The sequence below is a fragment of the Oreochromis aureus genome, linkage group 10 (assembly GCF_013358895.1).
Source record: "Oreochromis aureus strain Israel breed Guangdong linkage group 10, ZZ_aureus, whole genome shotgun sequence".
Classification (NCBI taxonomy): domain Eukaryota; kingdom Metazoa; phylum Chordata; class Actinopteri; order Cichliformes; family Cichlidae; genus Oreochromis; species Oreochromis aureus.
In genome coordinates, this window is record NC_052951.1 from 18,541,719 (window position 1) to 18,561,361 (window position 19,643).

Here is a 19,643-nt window from a genome sequence, read left to right on the forward strand (position 1 = left end):
TTAGACCCTAACATAATATATTTAATATTGACGTAGTAAGATATGATCACCATCATTAGATCAACAAAATTATACGCTAATGAAACACTCGTTTGAACTGGAAAATACCTCCAGGTGATGCTTTTTCCTCTCTGTCCTACCTGCTTTTTGCAGGTGCTTGTGCACTTCAAGCCTTGTTTTCAGGTGCATTGGTTTAGAGAATTTTGAAAAAACCATAAACAGTGTTCATCACTTATTATCCCTTTAACAGCAAGACCTATCTTCAAACAGATGCTCTAAAAAGTGGCAAATACCACCTAGTTATGCATGAACAGTATTCTTTTTTTCTTCAGTACATATTCTCATAGGAATTTCCATATGCAGTTTTTTCCTAGGCTATCTCTTCTTTTTGTTATTTCAGTTATCTATAGCATTTTACAAAAACCTTTAGACGGTACCATACCACCTCTGAAAAGTTATGAAAATAACTAATCTGACGATGTAACATAAAGTTGTGAATAATAAATATGTAGTTTGTGACAGGGTAAGTGTGTTTTTGCAAAACTTTCAACTTAAAAACTTATTAATTTATTTATCGTTATTTGTTTGTTTATTATTTCTTAGAAAAATCACATTGGTTACTATGAACAGTCATATTTTGAAAAGACTGAACGGAAGTAATAATCATTCGTTCCGGCTCCGACTACGCTCGTGAACACTGTAGCTATTTATTACATTTGATTGATTTCAACAACTGATTAACTGTTTTCTCCTGGCTGTGTATTTCAGCAGACGAGTTACAGTGGTTAAGCTATAAGACCGTGGCGTATTATTGTCATATATTCATCAGCCACGTCAATATCCTCTGACCCCGTAAGTGAAACTAACTTCTCGGGCTAGCTTTAGCCAAGTTAGCTCGGCTGACTTGTCCATGGCACCTCTCCGGGTCTTGTGTATCCATGGATACCGTCAGAACGCCACCGCGTTCCGTGAGAAGACGGGGGCTCTGCGGAAGCTGCTGAAAAAACACGTAGAGCTGGTTTACGTGAGTGCACCCCTCAGTGTGCAGCAAGCTAACACGGAAGGTGGGTAACCAACACCTGTTGCTGAGCCTATAGCTAACTGTGTGTTAATAGAGCTTAATAATTATTACGTAATAGTTGTTATTACCCAGTTAAAGTAAATTGTTGTGTAAATATTTGGTCTATCTCTCATTTCTTTAAGTTTTTCTACTAAGATGGGATATTGGGTGCAGTGATTTATTGCAACATGTGCAAGTGTGCAAGGAGACATGGAAAAACAGTATATAAGGCAAAAGCAGCGTTTGTTCAGTTCTACCATGCTTCAAACTCAATGTTTGCTATGGCCATATTTGGTGTGGTTTCTACTTTGAGTTTTAACAAGACAGCTAAGATATAGCCCCAACAATGACACAGCCTCCACCATGTTTACAGATGGCTAAAGACACACATTGTTGCTCCTCTCTAATTGAACCAAAAATGCAAAATTTAGATTCATCACTCTATAAGACCTGTTGCCATTCATTTTCAGTCCAGTTCTTGTGTGATTTGCCATACCTCAGTCGTTTCTCCTTGTTTCCCTTTCTAAGAACTCCTGAAAACATTTCTAATAAGGCTACAGTAACCAATAATTCAGTTCAACTCAGGTTTATTTATATAGTGCCAAATCACAACAACAGTCACTTCAAGGTGCTAGAGGGAAGATTGATCAACTGAAGCTTAGAGTTTCTGTTGGATCTTTTAGGTACTGTTTAGTGCTGTAGATGTTTTTTTATTTAGTCCTGGTGCTTCTTTTGTTCTCCACTTGTCTAGTTTCCTCTAAATTTTTAAGGAAGCAGTGCACATCAAGCCAAGTTTTAGATTAATAGCACTTCAGAAATCACCTTGTTGGTAAAAAAAAAAAAATACAATTTTTATTTCTGTCAAACCATGTTGTCTTTGGCATTTTTCAAAAAATTCGCCTAAAGAAATTATGTTTTCTTCTGACAAAGTGCCTAAAGATACAATTTAAAATTGTTTTCATATGTGTCAACACAACACTGGTTCATCTATTGAGTTAGGTGCCTGTTTTTATTCTTGAATGATTCATAAGGACTGGAGAACTATTGCTCAAGACCACTTTAAAAATGACAAGAATATGTGGCTCCTTGAGAGCAAAACAAAGAAATAAGGGGTGACTCACAGTACAGAATATTATATCAGTATGTATCTTATGAGTAAGTGGCACGGGTATGTATATTCTTTCAGGCAATAATTCAAATACTTAACATTATAGTATTGGTTTTAGATTAAATGCTGATTTTGATATGTGGTAATGATTTATATTAGTTTTTTATTTTTCAGATACAACCATATTGTTGTGTTTTATCATCCATATTCAGGATGCTCAGTTCTGCATAACAGGAAATTTAGGGCTGGGCCATTCAGTAATATGTTGCAGCAAGACCTTCGGAAAGCCTGGTGAACTATTACTCAAGACCACTTAAAAATATACAAGTCTGGCTGCTTGGAAGCAAAATATAAAGAAATGAGAGGTGGCTTGAGACTTTCACACAGGATTTTACAAGAAGTGCATATATATCTGATCAGGGTTTTTACCTGTTCTATGCTCTCATTTTAAGTTCCACAGCTGACCAGGTCAAATTCCACTGTTGACCAGGTCATCTGTGGAATTTGGCTGAAAACTCAGGACAGATAAGCTGAAAACTCATTTTTATCTTTCTTTAATCTGAACATACCTTCCTGGTTTTATGTAAATCTAATATATGTGCCAGATGTTAGTCACTGTTATGTTGTCTGCTGTCAGCCTGTTGCAGTGGCCCGAGTTATTATGTCACATCAATTTAGTGCTCGCTAAATGTTCAAAGATGTTTTGAAGAAGAACTGAGAGACTATTGAAGTAGAAACAAATACCCACAAAAAAATCAGCATCTGCATCAACCCCAAATCTCTGTTGCCTTCCTTTGAAAGTAGCCACTTTCCTCTTCTGTCCTTTCAGAAGTTGCAGATAAACAGAATGATTCAGCTCCTGAGTCTGGAGGTGATGAGGACCCCAGGGGTTGGTGGTTTTCTGACATCAAGGCTCGGAGTTTCAACGCTCAGCAGCAGTGTGAAGAAAGCCTGGGGCTTGATGAGAGCATGACAGCTGTGAGAGAAGCTGTGAAGGACCAGGGTCCATTTGATGGCATCCTGGGCTTCAGCCAGGGGGCCGCTTTTGTGGCCATGCTGTGCTCACTTCAGGAGCAAAAACTGGAGCCGGCGTTTGGCTTTCGCTTTGCCATCATCGTCGCCGGTTTCCGCAGCGCATGTACGGAACACCAGAAGTTTTACAACTCTCCCATCCAGGTGCCCTCCCTGCATGTGTTTGGACTGGAGGACAGAGTGATCCCTGATAAGATGAGCAGGGAGCTCCTCCCCTCCTTCCAAGACCCTCAGGTCCTCATTCATCCTGGTGGCCATTTTGTTCCTGCCGCATCTGCTCACAGGCAGACGTACCAGGACTTCCTCAAGAGGTTCCAGTGAGATATCACAGCCACAGGAAGCCTATGTGAAAATTAACAGAAGTCAACTCAAACTCTAAAATGTGGCTGGTTGATTTTTTTTAATGTTCAGAAACATCTTGTGAGAAAATAATTGATTCCAGATGCACACTGTTTATTTAAACTACTCTGCTCTGTTTCTTTTTGTGAGCTAAGCAACAGCCTTATTGTAACCCTCAGTGAAAATTTATTGCCTTAATAAAGATGAAATTATGTCTTTGTATATGTTTGAGATGCGCTTTAATTCACCAGCATTGAAAAAGCTAAATCTGATTAGCAGCATGGCTTTGTGCCAGTAAAGGGTTATTATATTTGTCTTTTTAGCTGAAATATTGTAGTTTCCGGTCACTCCTTAAAGTCGGTACAATTTTATTTAGTTATTCTTTATTTAACCAGGGACATCTGACTCTCTAATCCCTTATGAAAGTGTCCTAGCCATGATGCACAGGAGTTCAGTAAGCAGTGTTTACTTGATAATACACAGTATGCATACAGAAATGCATAAATGCAAACCAAAATGATAAACTTCAAAGCTAGATAAACATAAAACAAATGTACAGTCTCATGCAGCAGCCTCCTTGTCATTTAAAATGACTTTGAATTTATTTACAAAGCTTTCTAAAGATTATTTAGAGTGACAGATGTAGGTGAGATGGTCGGACGTGTGGGGGGGGCAAAAACACGAGTAGCCGAGTCTATCCCTGGTGTTATTATAGGATTCGGGAAAGCTACCAGACTGTTGGACACTATTCTACAAATTCTGCTGTCAGCAGTTATGTTCCACACTGAGGTGATATGAGATGTGCTATTACAGTCACGAAAAAGGAAGTTTACCCTCTTTCAGTTCTACAGTTTTCATATCAAGGTAAAGTTGTCTGCTCCTTGCCAGGAGTTTGAAATTCATTATTTATTTAACAAGAACGGTCAAAATGCAAAACCAGTGTGTGAAAAACAAACACCCCATTTTTCAGGAGTTTGTAGGACCCCCTTTATCAGGAATAATTTGAAGTAATAGTTTTCTGAATGACTGTCTCACATCATTGTGGAGGAATTTTGGCCCACCCTTCTTTACAGTGTTGCTTCAGTTCAATGAGGTTTGCCGGCATCAGTTTATGCACAGCTCTCAAGGTCCCTGCACAGCATCTCAATCAGGTTGAGAGCTGGACTTTAACTGGGACACTGCATCACCTTGATTTTTTTTTTCAGTCATTCTGAAATTGGCTGCTGTTCTTGGGATCAATGTCCTGTTGCATGACCCGATGTCAGACAAGCTGTCAGACAGACAGCCTCACATTTAACTCTAGAATACTTTGGTATTCAGAGGAGATCGTGCTCAACTCAATGAGCGCAAGTCATCATCCCTTCATCACTGTGCTGACAGTTGGTATGAAGTGTTTGTGCTGAAATGCTGTGTTCGTTTTCCACCAAACTGTGCATTATAGCCAAACATTCAATTTGGTCTTGTCTGTCCACAGGACAGAAGTCTTGTGGTTTGTGCAACTTTGCAAACATTAGCTGTCCTACCATGTTCTTTTTAGAAAGATGAGGCTCTCTCCCAAGCAGGCCTTACTTGTTCAGTCTTTCTCTAACTTTGCAGTCATGAACTTTAATATTTAACATGCTAACTGGGGCCTGTCGAGTCTGAGATGTATCTCCTGGGGCGACCTTAGGGTGAATTTGCTGGGACGTTCACTCCTGGGAAGTTTAGAGACTCTTGAATGTTTTCCACTTGTGAATAATCTTCCTCACTGTATAAATGATGAACTTCAAATTGTTTGGAAATGGCCTCATGGCCCTTCGCAGAGTGATGAGCAGAAACAGTTGCTTCTCTAAGATCCTTTGCTGACATAGTTCCTCTTTGGCATTGTGCTAACACACACCTGATTGCTCCAGACTTGCAAACTGCCAAAACATCTGCTTGTATACTGGTGCTCAGTTAATACATTTAAACACCATCCCTTGGCTGTAACTTACCCCCTTAATTCCTATAAAAGCAGATTTGATGCACATGACTATATGTTAGCTGTAGGTATAAGATTTGATGAAAGTTACCAAACCCTCAGACGCCAGTCCTCTGCAGATCCTGCAATCAGCAGGGATATTCCACACACTGAGGTGACACAAAAATCACTTTGATGATCACTAAGGCCTTTATGTTAACATTTAATGGACTATATTAAGATCATATAAAGGGAAGTAAGGAATGTTATAAATTTCACACTATACACTAATGTTGATATACATTTTTTTTTTTTTAATTTTACGCCAGTAAATTCAAGAATAACTTCTACAACAATTTTTCCTCTTTATAAAACCAACACTACACCAAAAGAGGGCTGACATTTTTAGGATCTGGGTACACTCCGCCATGATTCTGGCAAGTTATGACAGGAATTTTATATCAGCGTGACAGCAGAAACCTCACTTTAATATGTTTGGGAAATATTTTGCATAAGAGCTTTGCACAAATTCTTCCCTTTTGTGTTGCATCGAGGCAGCTGTGTCACAATGAAAGCTCCCTCTTACAAAAAGACCTTTGTACTAAGAAAGGTTCAAAGGTACATGGTGAACTGGACAATGCTTTACTCCCACTTTTAATTAACACTATACGTCTGTGAAGGAATTAACAAGAAATCATCCAGGGAGGGTGTAGCTCAGTGATCGGTTTAGTTGCTTCTGATTTTTCGGGGTGCATGAAGGTGTCGTGCAGACAGGTTTATGCACACAGGGAAATGTGTAGGGTTCAAGGACATGTTGTTCTTTTATAGCAGAAGCATGTGCATGTCAGCCTGTGCTCGTTCAATTGTTTCCAGATGTGCGCTCTCTCCTCTCTACCTCTCTTGCTCTCTCTCGCCCCCTTCCTTTCCCTTTTCTTTCATCTCCCACCAGACTCTTCCTCGCTTCGAAACCTCGTCAACATCCTCCTCCCGTACACATCCTGTATGTCATCGGCATTGGGTGCAACATACCCTATCGCCGTGTCTGTTACATTTATGACATGGACAAAAATAGTTTTGTTTGTCTGGATGTCTCAGAAATCTACTCTCGGCCCAAAACACCAGGCAACCGTGGGCTCATGTAAGTGCTGAATTGCCTCGTCGAGATTAAATTCCACTTTAAAACTGCTTAACTTATCTTTAGCCTCGGCTTCTTCTCATAAAGAAAAACCCCACTCTGACTCTCTTAATGAATCAGCCTTGTGTTTACAACAAACCACCTCCATCAGGCATCTGATGAGCTCTTACAGCCTCTCACACATGGGCTCCTTTCACCGCTGTAGTCCTCATATTCATTCTCCCGTGCTCCCCTGTGGCCCCTGTGTCCCTCCAAGACCTCACAGCACACACACACACACACTTACACATGGTTTTGATAACAAGTAGAGATGAACGGAGAGAGTGAGTGAGCAAGGGAAACAGTAAAAGAAAAACACAGAGGGTCACTCTTGCCAGTAAGTTTTACAACAGAGCCGTGACTCTCGTCTCAGGAATCCATTCCCCCTGTTGCACAACAACCGGGAAATAATGGAATGAGAGACAGAGACGCACGAGGGTGGAGCCATCCACGCTCTCTGCCTTCCCATCTCCCTCTCTTACTCAGCCCCTCTCTGGCCACTGCGGTTAAAAAGGGAGAGTGAGGGTACATTCAAGGCTTTTTGTTTTTGTGGGGGGGGGGGTTGCCACAACTTAAGTATCACTTTTTCCCTCCTTCCCTCAGCGGAGGCTGGGGGAATGGAGCAGGGGGCACAGGGGTGTGTCATAGCACAGATGGAGCTCTATTTTGATTATGGAGCGTTTGTTGTTATGGGAGACGGAAGAAGGGGCGGGCCAGCAGTGGCCCCTATATAAGACTTGTACTTAAACTCCAAAGAGCCTGGTCATCCCATGGCCCATGCTCATACAAAGTTGACCAACTCTGCCTTGTTATTACAGCCTCCACCGCTGACAGCTCTGCGTGGAATAACCTGTGATTACTAGACACTCAGCAGAGGACTTGAGATTTTATTATCTGGCTTACAACTTTTGGATTTACATCTTTTTTTCCCTTCTTTTGGCAGCCATTCACCATTTGTTTTGTTTTCATCATCTTTATAATCTCAGTTGCTCTGATCCCAACAATGAGAGGATGCTGAAGACAGATGGATTTGTGAAGAGTTTGGATTTTTAACTTTTTCACTCCTCTGTGAAAATCAAATCTGATGTTGAATTATTATAAATATAGTTCTTATAAATATATGCATGTCTGCATGCGTTTACATGTGTGTTTGCACAGTTACACTGGTATGTTAGTGCAGATCAGGGTGATATAACACTGGATGTGTTCCAGAGATATGGCGTGTGTCCATTTTCTTGTTTGTTGTGAACAAGAAATAGAAGAAAACTTCCAGCTTTCCCGAATGCAACTAAATATTTATATTTTATATGTGAGTTCCATAAGACTCATACTCCATACTATGATTTACTCATGAAAGTGGATCCTTGTGCGGTTTTCTCATTCATGGGAATGTTTATTTGAGATCATATTGTACAGGAGAAAAGTGAAAGGTGACACCTTTATAGGAAAATCACAGCTTGAAACATGCAAATCTTAAAAGATCTAGTATACATATAAAACATACACGCTTACTATACTTTATTTCAATATAGGGACCCTTGTGATGTGAGAAGTGGTGTGGTTGATGCCTGTCACGTGTGCTGACACATTAAAGAGGGAACAGAGGGAGTATATTTAGAGTTGTCAGTTGAATTGCTATTTAAAGAACAGAAAAGCTGCGGCCACTCAGTTGATGTCCGTTAATGACATGAAAGCGCACAGTGACGAAATCTGCGTCATGTGATTCTGAGGCCCAAACAACGCACAGCGGGTGTTTACGTCTGGGAGTGCACGTGCCTGTTCATAAGGGTGTGATTTGGTCATTTGTTATTCCTTGGTTTCACACTGCATACTTCTGGTTTTCCCTTACTTTGTGGTTTTCTTGTTTGTGTGGACGAAAGTGTACTTTGGCTGGGGCCAGCGGTTGCCTGGTTGCCTGTCTGCTTCCAGTCATGCGCCCAGAACTGTGACAGCTTTACTGCGTATTATTATTTCTTTGAATAATGGCTGGATGATCCTCGCACCTTGAAAAACAATTACTCCCAGGTGGGATCTCCTGTGACAGCTTAACCTGTTCAGTGTGAGCCTGTCTGGTTACCTCTGTAACTGTAATACCAGATGTAAATATGATCACAGGATGTGCTAATGTTCTTTTTTTTCTTTTTCTTTTTTTGGCAGAAGGAGGTACAGAGGTGAAGTGAGGACACGGACGAGGCTTTCTTGAGTTAGGGCAGCGGTCGTTTGATGTATGATGTCATCTGCAGGCATTTGTCTGCTTGTCTGCTTTACTGTGCCGCTTTAGAGGCTGTGGCTGGGGCCTGGCGTGGACAGCTGTGGTTTGGCTGTCCTTATAGGTGCCTAACTGACACTACTGGGGTAAATATTAGTCATCATGACCATGAGGCAGGACTGTGGTGGAGTCAGTTTAAGATAGACACACACAGAAGGAGAGCAAGAGGCGTGTTTTCACATATTTTTTTTTTCAAGTCTGTTGCGCCGTTATGCACAGTTATGAAGAGGCGTGGAGCGTAAAAGTGGTCATCAAGACCAAGATGATATGTGCAGAGGAATAACAACAGCAAGAACAACAAAGTTTGATGATTGCATCAGACTGAAAGTGTAAACAGGGCCTAAGACTGTTAGTAGGAATAGGTGGGAATAGAAGCTTTTATCATTTGCTCTTGGTTAGCAGCATCACCTCACAGCAAAAAGGTTCCAACCTCCTGATTGGCCTACTTTCTCTGTGCAGTGTAAAGCTTCGTTTTCTCCTCATGCCTATGACTTGCATATTAGAAGACCACACGTGAGTGGTATTCAATTCAGAATAAGTAGAATGACTTAGAGTAGACACATGCTGATCTGTTTTTGTAGAAATATGCTTGAAGAAAAAACACTTGAACACTGTCACTTGAAGACTGCGCCTTGTTGTTCTCCTTTGGTATACTTACAAACCAGCAAGATGTCCTGCATTTGTTTCTGTTTGTTTTCTTTTGTTTTATGTTGGATTCATTTGCGGTTCTTCCCATTAGAATGTGCATGTGAGTGTGAATGTCTCTCTGTTTTAGTCCTGATTCAGTGCCCTGTCCAAGATGTACTCCACCTCTTGCCCAGTGCCAGCTTAGGATTGGCTACAGCTACAACCCCAACCAGTCACCCCCAAAGCAAGCTGTGGTATGTTCCCTTTTATGAAGTTTGACCAGCAGCGACTTCTCAGCCCTTAACAGTAAGAGTTTATGTGCTGTTCTTTAACTCTCAGCACATGAGCTTTTACGGTGCAGGGAGGTAGAGGATAAACAACTGATCTTTTTTTTTTCTTGTCCTTGTTCCCTTTCCTTCTATTTTCCTTTGGCAAACCAGTGAACGACAAATATTTGAAAAGATCAGGTTCCAGCTGGAGTGACGCAATGCAGAAATGTGATTCCTGTAGTGTTCTCTCTGCAAACTTCTTTGAAATGTCACTTAGTAATGACCCTTATTTGCCTCATCGGCCTCCTTTTCAATAAAGAGCATTTTTAAATGAAAATAAGATTTCTTTTTAACTTGTGTTTATTTGATCTAATCTATAAGGGCTGATATGGTTTATATAGGATTTTTGCTCTGTGTGCTCACTTGTATCCCGAATCACTCTGTTTAAAGTTTTTTCTCTTTTTTTAGAAACTTAAATCCAACTATCTTCGTTGTCTAAGAGTTTGGACAGCTGCAATGCATAAATAATATGAGAAATATATCTTACTGTCATGGAGGAATCTGGAGGTTTATAAAAACATTAGTCTTGTTTTGATTATCTTCATTGCCAGACCTTTAATTGAGCCAACATCCACCTTTTCGGTTACAAAGTAGGAAAAGCTAACACATCATCACATTGAAAGGCAGATATTTTCGCAAGTATCCACACGCCACTGGGATAAAGCTTTTATTTATATTTCGCTTGCTGCAGAACTTTTCAGTCTGGAAAAAAAAAATGTGTTAAGCAGATGACCTTGGCAAATTCAAGCCTCTGGAGGGCAGTATAACTCTAAACATTACTGAGTAATGTTTGAAGTAGAGTAGCCTAAGTTGGAGTGCAGTCTTTATGAGTGTGATGTGTTTGTTGTAAGCATACCAAACATGTGTATCTGCATGTGTGCATGTGTGCATGCGTGCGTGTGGGTTAGCCCACCTGTTAGGACCCAGTGTGTGTTTGTATGTGCCTGCAGGTTATAGCGCTGCCCACAGGGAATTCTTGGCTGTGCTGCTTTGAAGTGAAGCTGCTCTTGTCTGATAAACAGAGAGCAGAGCAGGTGTTGGAGCTGGCTGACTCATCTGTTCAGCATGTGCTCTGTGCATTCATCACTGTACTCACTGATCAAAAGAAGCATCCTATGTGTAATGAAGTTAAAATGGAAGGCAGTGTGTGTCCATGTGTCGCAGCTTAACTTATCGTGAAGGTGTTGGGTGTAGCGAGCGAAACACATTATTAAATAAAGTCAAAACACCATAAGCAATAAATGACATGAGTCATACCTCAGTATTCACAGACATGAATACATTAAACTGGCATCTTTTCACCTGAACGAATGAGTGACATCTCACCAAGTTCACGAGACACCTTAACTGTGAAGTTCACCATGAGCTGCAACTTCTCTCTTTCCTGATGACACCTGCCCCTAACGACCATGGCTGTAGACTGTTACCATGGTGCTGTTGCTAGAGTAACAATCTAAAGCCACGGTCGCCATGGAGACAGCAGGGTGGAGGAGGAACTGGAGTAGGCATGGTAACAGGAAACCTGCAAGGTCTCATTGGCTTGAGTGTGAATGCTACGTGCTTACATTGTGTAGGTCTCCCCCAATGCAAGCCCACACAGGTTTCCTCTCTGAGCGGGTGGGTGGCTGAGTGGGTGGGTGTTTTGTGGGGGGGGGCACAGAGGGGGATCTCTAGCAGAGTGAACTCCTGCCGTCACATCAGCCATTTAAAATAGAATGAGATAATATCTTTTTCACTGGGTGTTCATGTTGCCTTCACTGTGGTGTTTGATGCATTGCCAGGCTTCAGTAGCCATGACTGTAGACTGTTACTGTACTTTGATACTGTATAAGCAGTAAGCAGTCTAAAGCCAAGGTGCTGATGCTCTGGCAACAGGACGGGGAAGAAATGGTGAGAAGGACAAACAATCCCCTCATGGAAAAACCTGCATCAGCAAAAAGAGGAGAGGTGTGAGTGTAATTACAGCTGTAAAACTTGACACATTTCCCAGGAGGCTGATCATTGGTACAGTCTTTGTTGACCTGGGGAATCCCAGTAGCCTAAATAGATGATACGGAAAGACTAGAATGAGTATGCAAAACTATTCATTTTTGCTGCTTTAACCATCTTAGTGATCATTGCTGCTGTTTGGGCTTTAGGTTTCCCAATGTAGCACCATCTTTGCATACAAGGCACCTTTTTAACGTCAGATGAGACAAAATTAGCTTTTGCTTCTGTGCAAAATTAACTGGGGAAAAATGTGAATTCTGAAACACCCATTACAACGTTCACAAGTGAAAGTCTGCAGTAGTCTTGCTGATTTACTCCCTTAATTACTTAGGCATATAATTCTGCTGCGGGTGAGAAAGAACAAGTGAAGGGTTGTGGTGATACATTTTTTTAAGGAAGCTGCTGTAATTCGCGCCTACACTTCAACACCAGTATAGTTTCTATATATGTTTTATTCACTTATATAAGGTTTAAACAGTTTTTACAAGCATCCTAATTACAAAAATGATCACCCAACCCAAGAGGCAATCAGTTAATCTCCTAAGCCAATAAATCCCTAGAGGAAAACAAAAAACTGTAAGTCAAATTTTGTTTAAAATTAGTCGTCCAGTTCATCTTTTTATATAAACACATTCAACACTGTATAAACATTTATTTTAAAAAAAACTGAGAAGGGTTGGTATTATTCATCCTCCACCCACTGTTTTCCTGTCTCTGACCTAGTTATTGTTTGTACCTATGAAAGTGCGAGTGAGAGAGCAGAGAGGGAGGGAGGCAGAGCGACACCAGACATTAGGGATGTCTAATAAACTGGTGTTCACATAATAAGCTGCCTCGGAGGAGCTCTGGACATATTTAGGAGTCTCCTCCAGCAGTGTAGGCGACACCAAGACTTGGGTTCATACTGTAAATGCCCTTGGCTTCTTCAACCATCCCTAGATAGGTTTTTACTGCAGACTGAAAGATTTAGCATATTAACAAGCGAGTAATTAATCACAGAAAACAAAAAAACCCTCCTTTCTCACCCTCAACATCTTTAAGCTGCTGCGCTTTCGACCTGGAAAATGAAGATGTACCTGATTAGAGGTGATGATTATGAGACTTAGCTGGTGAGTCACTGCCCAATCACATTGGACGTTTCAGAGTTATGCAATCATAGCACTGTATACTGGGGAGAGCTAACACAAGACTACTAACTGTGTAACACTTCCTTATCAGCTCGTAATAATGACACATCAAAAACCTTTTTTTTAAAATGAGTTTTTTCCCCATAAGCAAACTATCTCTGCATCAGCTTTCTTTATATCTCCATCTTTCTACCCCCCCCCGACTTCTTTTTCAGCACTACGACGGTGGGACAGCGACACAGCCGCGTTGTGGCTCGGTGCTGTCCGTGGTGCTGAACAGGACGTCACCTGGCATCTGAAGGGCATCGCTAAGGTCTAGTTTTCTTCCAGCTGTTTGTTAAGCATCTTTTTTCCTATTTTTAGCGTTTAAATTGTTTCTTACATTATGATCATGATTTAAAACCATAAAAACCAACTCTACACGTTTGCCTCGCGCTGCAGCGCGCTCTTTTCCACAACCTTCCCGGTCCCCGCTCTAATTTCTTTAATAAACGGCGGCCGGGTGACGAGTCCTGTCACGTGCCTCAGTGCTCGACTAGCCTAAGGGTACGGGCGTATGACGTCCCATCGCGAGCGCACCAATCGGCCCTCGTCCCATTCTGCCACCTGGCTTATCAGAGCGCGTGGGCAGTGCTTCGGTCTGGCTTGGTTTCCATGGCGCTGGGGAGAAACCGCAGAAACCGTGTGGGCTGAGGGTGCGGGACCATCTCGGAATCATCTTGAAGCTGGACTTTGGATCTTCACTCTTATATTTGTTTTTAATATAGAAAACCTACATTAAATATAGACTCATCTCTACTGTTACCGAGTCTAAGCGTCACACGCTTACAGTTTATGGCCCCGCACAACTCTGGCCATGATGAATAATATAGTTCACGGCTTTCATTCATGTAATGCACGTCACTAAGTCTTCCAGTGTGATAGATTAGAACGTGATCTCGGCTGGCTTTGCCTTCCTAACACAAAATCCCCTCCGCTCCAAGTTCTACAGGAGCCCGGGGACAAAGACTTGTGAATGAACAAGGGGCTTCATTGACTCGCTCCACCCACTCCTCGCTCGTGTTCTCTGTGCACGAGCCTCTCACATTGCGCATTCACAGCTGCACGCCAGAGGATCACACACTGCGGTGTGCGCGTGCGCGCGTGAGCGCAATGCCTATAAAAGGGTTATAGTAGGTGACTGCGTATCATCTGCAAAGTGCGCAAGAATGACGCAGGGGTGACTTCACTGACTGACTACGTCACAGTACTGGGACTGGGGGGAGTGGGACAAAAAAAACAAAGATAAAGGAAACGCCGACCGGAAGTGCAAGGAGGGGCGAAAGATATGGGCGGAAGGGGGGGCGGAGGCGAGGACTGCAACGCCACTCCGGAAGAAAGTGATGGCTATAATGTCATCACTACCACCGGAAACCTCCCGGTGCCACGCGCTCCCGAGATTGTAGATGAGGTGGGGGCTGGGTGAGGAGCACTCCCCCACAGCCACACTCCCCTTTATCCCGCACGCAGCCATAACCAACTGCGCAGCTACACACACACGCACTCACACACACACTGAAGCACAAGAGAGTGTGCGCGCTTTTGTGTCAGTGCACGTGTCAGTGTACATTGCACAGTGGGATTTGCACATCTTAGTTCGACAGAGAGTCGGGCAGGCTACAGAGGACCCGGAGCTGCCTTAGAGGCAGCCTAACCAGCACCTCTCTGTTTGATCAGATACCTGATGCGACCTGGATGGCAGATGAACGTTAAACACCGGCAGTGAACGGTGATATGTGTCTTTAAAATGCGCCTCGAGACCGCGCAAGACGGCAAGGAGGTACTTATAGAGCGATTTTTTTTTCTGTCTGTAGATTTGATTATCTTGATATAAGAGATTCTCCCCTTTTCCCAGGTTGCAGGCTGAGTGCTGCCCACATGGGAGTGAAAATGAGTCACACTGCAGCAACTTCCAAGTAAAGATGAGACTGGTGTCAAGCGCAGACTTCTGGGTTTCTTAAAAGGATGGCTCGTCAGTTATACTGTCTCCCTACATTTAGGCTGCTACACAATTCTTATGTATTTCTTTTAAAGTAACACAAAAAACGAACAACCCTAAAAATAATAATAATCATAATAATTAAACTTACCTCATTCAAAGCTCCCTGCGTGTCTGCGGCACTTGGCTGTGGAAATATCTCTGTCCCCCCACTCTCTCTCTCTCTGAACTCGCTGTCTTCATCACCACAAGACTGTCAGCGCAAATCTGTGCCATGCTGTCTTCGCGCACAGACGCTGCCGTCCCTCTTCTCCAGAGTCGCTTCCCATAGACCGGGCTCTCCCATCAACCTTAGGCTTTTTATAGAGATCCCGTAGTAACTAGTAGAAGGCACGGAGGAGGGAGGAGGGGAGAGAGGGAGGAGAGGGAGCGCTCATTCAAAGATTCACCTACACATGTACGTGCGTATCCCACGTCATTGAGCGGAGTGCAGCTATTTATAAAGGGGAGGAAAAGTATAGCCTGAATCACTGTGCAGGTCTTTTAAAAGGAGAGAGTGAAAATAGTACGTTTGTTGTGCATGCGTGCTCCGGTCTAAGATTATCTCAAATATTAAATAAATAAATAAATGTTTTTAAAAAAAAAAAAAAAAAACTCGGGGGGGGGGGCTCGGAGGTACTCAGTGACTTCTAAATCTATTTTCATTTATGAATGAATAAGCGATTCATTACATAATTGCTTTGTAACATTTCGCAAAGGAGGCATTTGATCTAAATGTCTATTTATTTTTGCCAGGAAGACTCCCAAAAATGTGCCGTAATTGCTCCCGTCGGGGAATTCAGCGTTAATGTCAGGTGGCTCGTTTGAGAAAATGTTATTTGTACCATTTCAAATCAACCCGCATTTCCAGCCTCTCTGGAAATGTAGCATGAGAATATGTAAAGAGACTTACCAGAACACAAGCATGTAAAGGCTGGAACTTATGGATCAAAATGTGTTCACCAGTTGCTCGCCGCCACGAGCAGATCGTGATGTGTAGATTTGGCGGTGAATCACTGCGGCTGCCTGCTTAAAATTACAACGAAAACGTTTGGCGCAGAGCACCGACTTGTTTTATTCATTGAATTTTATTTTATTTTACTTTAAAGGTGTAGATATCCCCGACTCCACATATCTGTAAAAGCCTCACGAGAGATGTCACGGGAGTCGTGCGTAATCTCAGCCCGATTTTATTCCACTCACATATTTAGGGAGATTTGGGGGAGACCCTCGTGCGTAAAGAAGTGTGTCAGACATACGTAGGCGTGTAAAGTGAGAGACTCGTGTAAATTAGACGCATTTTGGCCACAAGACTTAAATGGTCATTTGTTTTCTTAAAAAGACGTTCACTTGAGCTGTGGTGGAGGAAAAAACGGAGTCACGCCACAAAAAGAAGTTGAGAGAAAACTTGATGTCCCCGCATGCCTTTAGGAGGGGCCAGGTGTGGCTTGTGACCTGTGTACAACCCACTTCCCACCTCCACACAGCCTCCGCCTATGAAGCAGGGATAATTTCCCTATTAGGAAATGTGGATTTCAAAAGAAAAAGTCTCCTTAAATTGCAATTCACCTTTCCCTTTTAAAGTCCAAATCAAAGCAAGATTGTTTTAAAGGTAGCCCACACACTCTGGAAAGAAACTTTTCCGTTTCAAAGCCCTATACTTTCTCACAGGAATGAATTTAAAATAAAAATTAAAAAACAACAATAACAACAAAAAAGAAAATTCAACACTCTAAAAGGAAATGTACAGACCCTTAAAAAATCACAAAGACGTGATACAAAACATAGAGATGCAGTAGTAATAGAGGTGTACATTTTCTTGGCCAGGTGTTAATGGGTGGCTGGTTAAATATGAGTGAGTTCATTTCTATTCCAATCCAGAGAGCATCTTTGAACAGGAAGGGTTACATCCATGTGTCAGGGACCAGAGTCTCTGCTTTCTATCAGCCTACACCTTATACCAGGGTCAACCAAGGTAATATAGGGTTTATGAAACCATGACGTTCTTTCCATTCATTCCAACTCCAGACCTTTGTTGCACGGTCAGCCACCTCTCTCACCTACACTGCTTCCTGTTTGGAACTTATGACAAAACTTCAGCTAACTTTAGAAAGTTCTAACCATTTGAGGGTTGATTTAATCGCATATTGTTTTATTTGATTACCTGCTTAACTGGAATGTTTCTAATAATTTTAAGATTAACAACCTGTTTTGAACATACATATTTTACAGACTGTGTGAAATGTGATCAGTTCTGTGTGGCGTTTCTCGGATCAAGGAGATCTATGACATGGTATGACTATGAATATTGACCACTCACTCCTTATTTTAAAAAGAGTAGCCCACCGAGAGATATAATTAACACACTGATACTGATAGGGGGAGGGGACTACTTGCAGCAAGTTAAGAAATCAGGACAACAATACACCCACGTGAGCCAGATCAACACTTTAACACCGGGAGTCATTTTATTCCCTCTGTGATTACGTTTCATTTCAGGTCTTGACTTTTTACTTCCTCTTTCAGAGAAAGCGTGGCCGAGAAATTAGGACAAAAGAGGAGGAGAGGAAAACTTTCAGCCCCTGGGCCTCAGAACTATAGCATCTCCGCCAACTGCAGCCTATCACTGCTTCGTATGCACGCTGACGTGTGGTAGAGGGTAAGTTTTGGGCAAGTGTGTGTACACAGGCATACACAATCCAATTTCCTCTACTACACCCCACATGAATATGCGAACAGTGGGAGTCGGATGGGGAGGGTGAATAATTGAAAAAGTATGAATGAAGTAATTCCCCACTAATTCCTTTCCTTAATCTTGCACTCCTTCTTATTATGATGCCACACAAACACGCACACACACACACACACACACACACATCAGTTGTATCATGATATCTTTCTTATCTTTTCACCATTTAAAAATGATATCCAGACGATTTCAAATTGTGCTCCGGATGATGTATTCATCTTCTACGTGCTATAAATTCCTATCAGCCGCTTCTGCATCTATCATCAAGCGATCAGTGCACAGGCAGCTCGCTCTTATCTCCAAACTTGATCACAAATCGGGATGCAGATCATTTCCTGCTCAAATCTCTCATCTGTTTGTCATGCCCAGTTGTTGGCTGTCTTTCTATCTCCTCATCTGTATTCCAAACAGAGAACGCAGACAGATAAGAGAGAAAGAAATAAAAAAAGAAAGACCTTCTTCCATCCCTCCCTTACTCTCCTTCTCTCTCCTCACAACCGCCTACCTTGCCTTCCCACCTCCCCTTCTCCCATTCTGACTCATACTGAAATCCCAGTGAGCATCCTCACTCGACCCCCCACCCCACCCCACCCAGCCCCTCCGCTCTCATTTGTGTTTTCTCTCCCTTTGATTGCCAAGCTGGCTCGAACGCAATGAGCAGGGCAAGAGAGAATGAGCAAATGAAAACGACAGAGAGGGAGTGCAGAGATGGAGATGGGGAGGGAGAGGAGAGAGAGAGAGAGAGAGAGAGAGAGAGAGAGAGGAAGACTCAGTGCTGCCAAACGTGCCTGTAATGAGGATTCTGTCAAAGGATAGCTGGGGAGGAGGAGGAGGAGGGTGTTTGTAGCGGTGTGGTGGGTGTATGTGTGTGTGTCAGAGTGAGATGGAGGTTTTGGAAGGAGTGGGTGTTTATTAGTGAAACCCCTCTCGCCCCCACATCTTTCCTTCCACATCTTCTTGCCTACAAGATTTGTGAGATCACAAAGCCACACTCGCACACAGTGGCAACTCCACATCCACCCACTCTCGCACACACACACAAACAAATGCGCGTGCACCTAAGCAGTGATACACAGTGTGAACCCATTCCTACTCAGAAACTTTGAAAAATGTGCATTTTCTTTTTCAGTTTTAAATGTTGCGTGAATCAGAGGAAGTAATGTGCAGTCGATTAAAATGGCCCCGGCAAAATCGACTAACCCCGTGATGGCATCGGCAAGGTCGTTCCCAGGATTAGGTCTCGTGTGCCAAAAGCGTGTGGGGCAAACCGTGCCCTGAGGCGATGAGCTCCCAAAGTCGCATGCCATCTCTTTTCATCAGCTGCAACTCTGACAGTGACTCACGCAAAACTTTCCCACCATTACGCCAAAGTCATATGCTGAATGTAATTAATGTGCAGTGCCAGCTGTGCGTATGTGTGGGCAGCCATTTGTGCGCACACGGGTGTGTCGAAGGGGAGTGCCGGTGCTGGAGTGGGCACATCTGTTTGCACAAGTTAAGCGTGGAGATGACTGGAATTTTATGCGTGGATCACAGGGACTATTTCAGCTGGCATATGATTTCATATGTTGAAAGCTTACAGACTGACCACATGTCATGTCTGCCTGACATGCATTTTTTTGTAAAAGCAAAGCGGGATTTTCCATGTGTCTGAAAATCAGATACAAAAAGAGATTTCGTAGAGTTTATTTGTTAACAGTCCCTGAGGTGGGTCAGTCATTACAAAGTCACGCTGCACAATCAATTTCCATTTGTTATGTTTACCTGTAGACCATTGTTCCCGTGCAGACAGCTACAAGTGGTGATCTGTGACAGTGGAATGTGCATCTGGAGCCAAACATCACTCAGATACACAGAACCTACAGCAATCCCAACCACATTTCC

General features: G+C 42.6%; 1 protein-coding gene across 1 annotated transcript; it reads left to right on the plus strand.

Annotated features, from left to right (window-relative positions):
* Nucleotides 1-652: 652 nt before the first annotated feature.
* Nucleotides 653-3,761, plus strand: ovca2 (OVCA2 serine hydrolase domain containing). Its single transcript, XM_031757330.2, has 2 exons — nt 653-1,064; nt 2,998-3,761. Exons 1-2 carry the CDS (start codon nt 911-913, stop codon nt 3,519-3,521), a joined length of 678 nt encoding a protein of 225 aa, XP_031613190.1. The 5' UTR covers nt 653-910; the 3' UTR covers nt 3,522-3,761.
* Nucleotides 3,762-19,643: the final 15,882 nt, after the last annotated feature.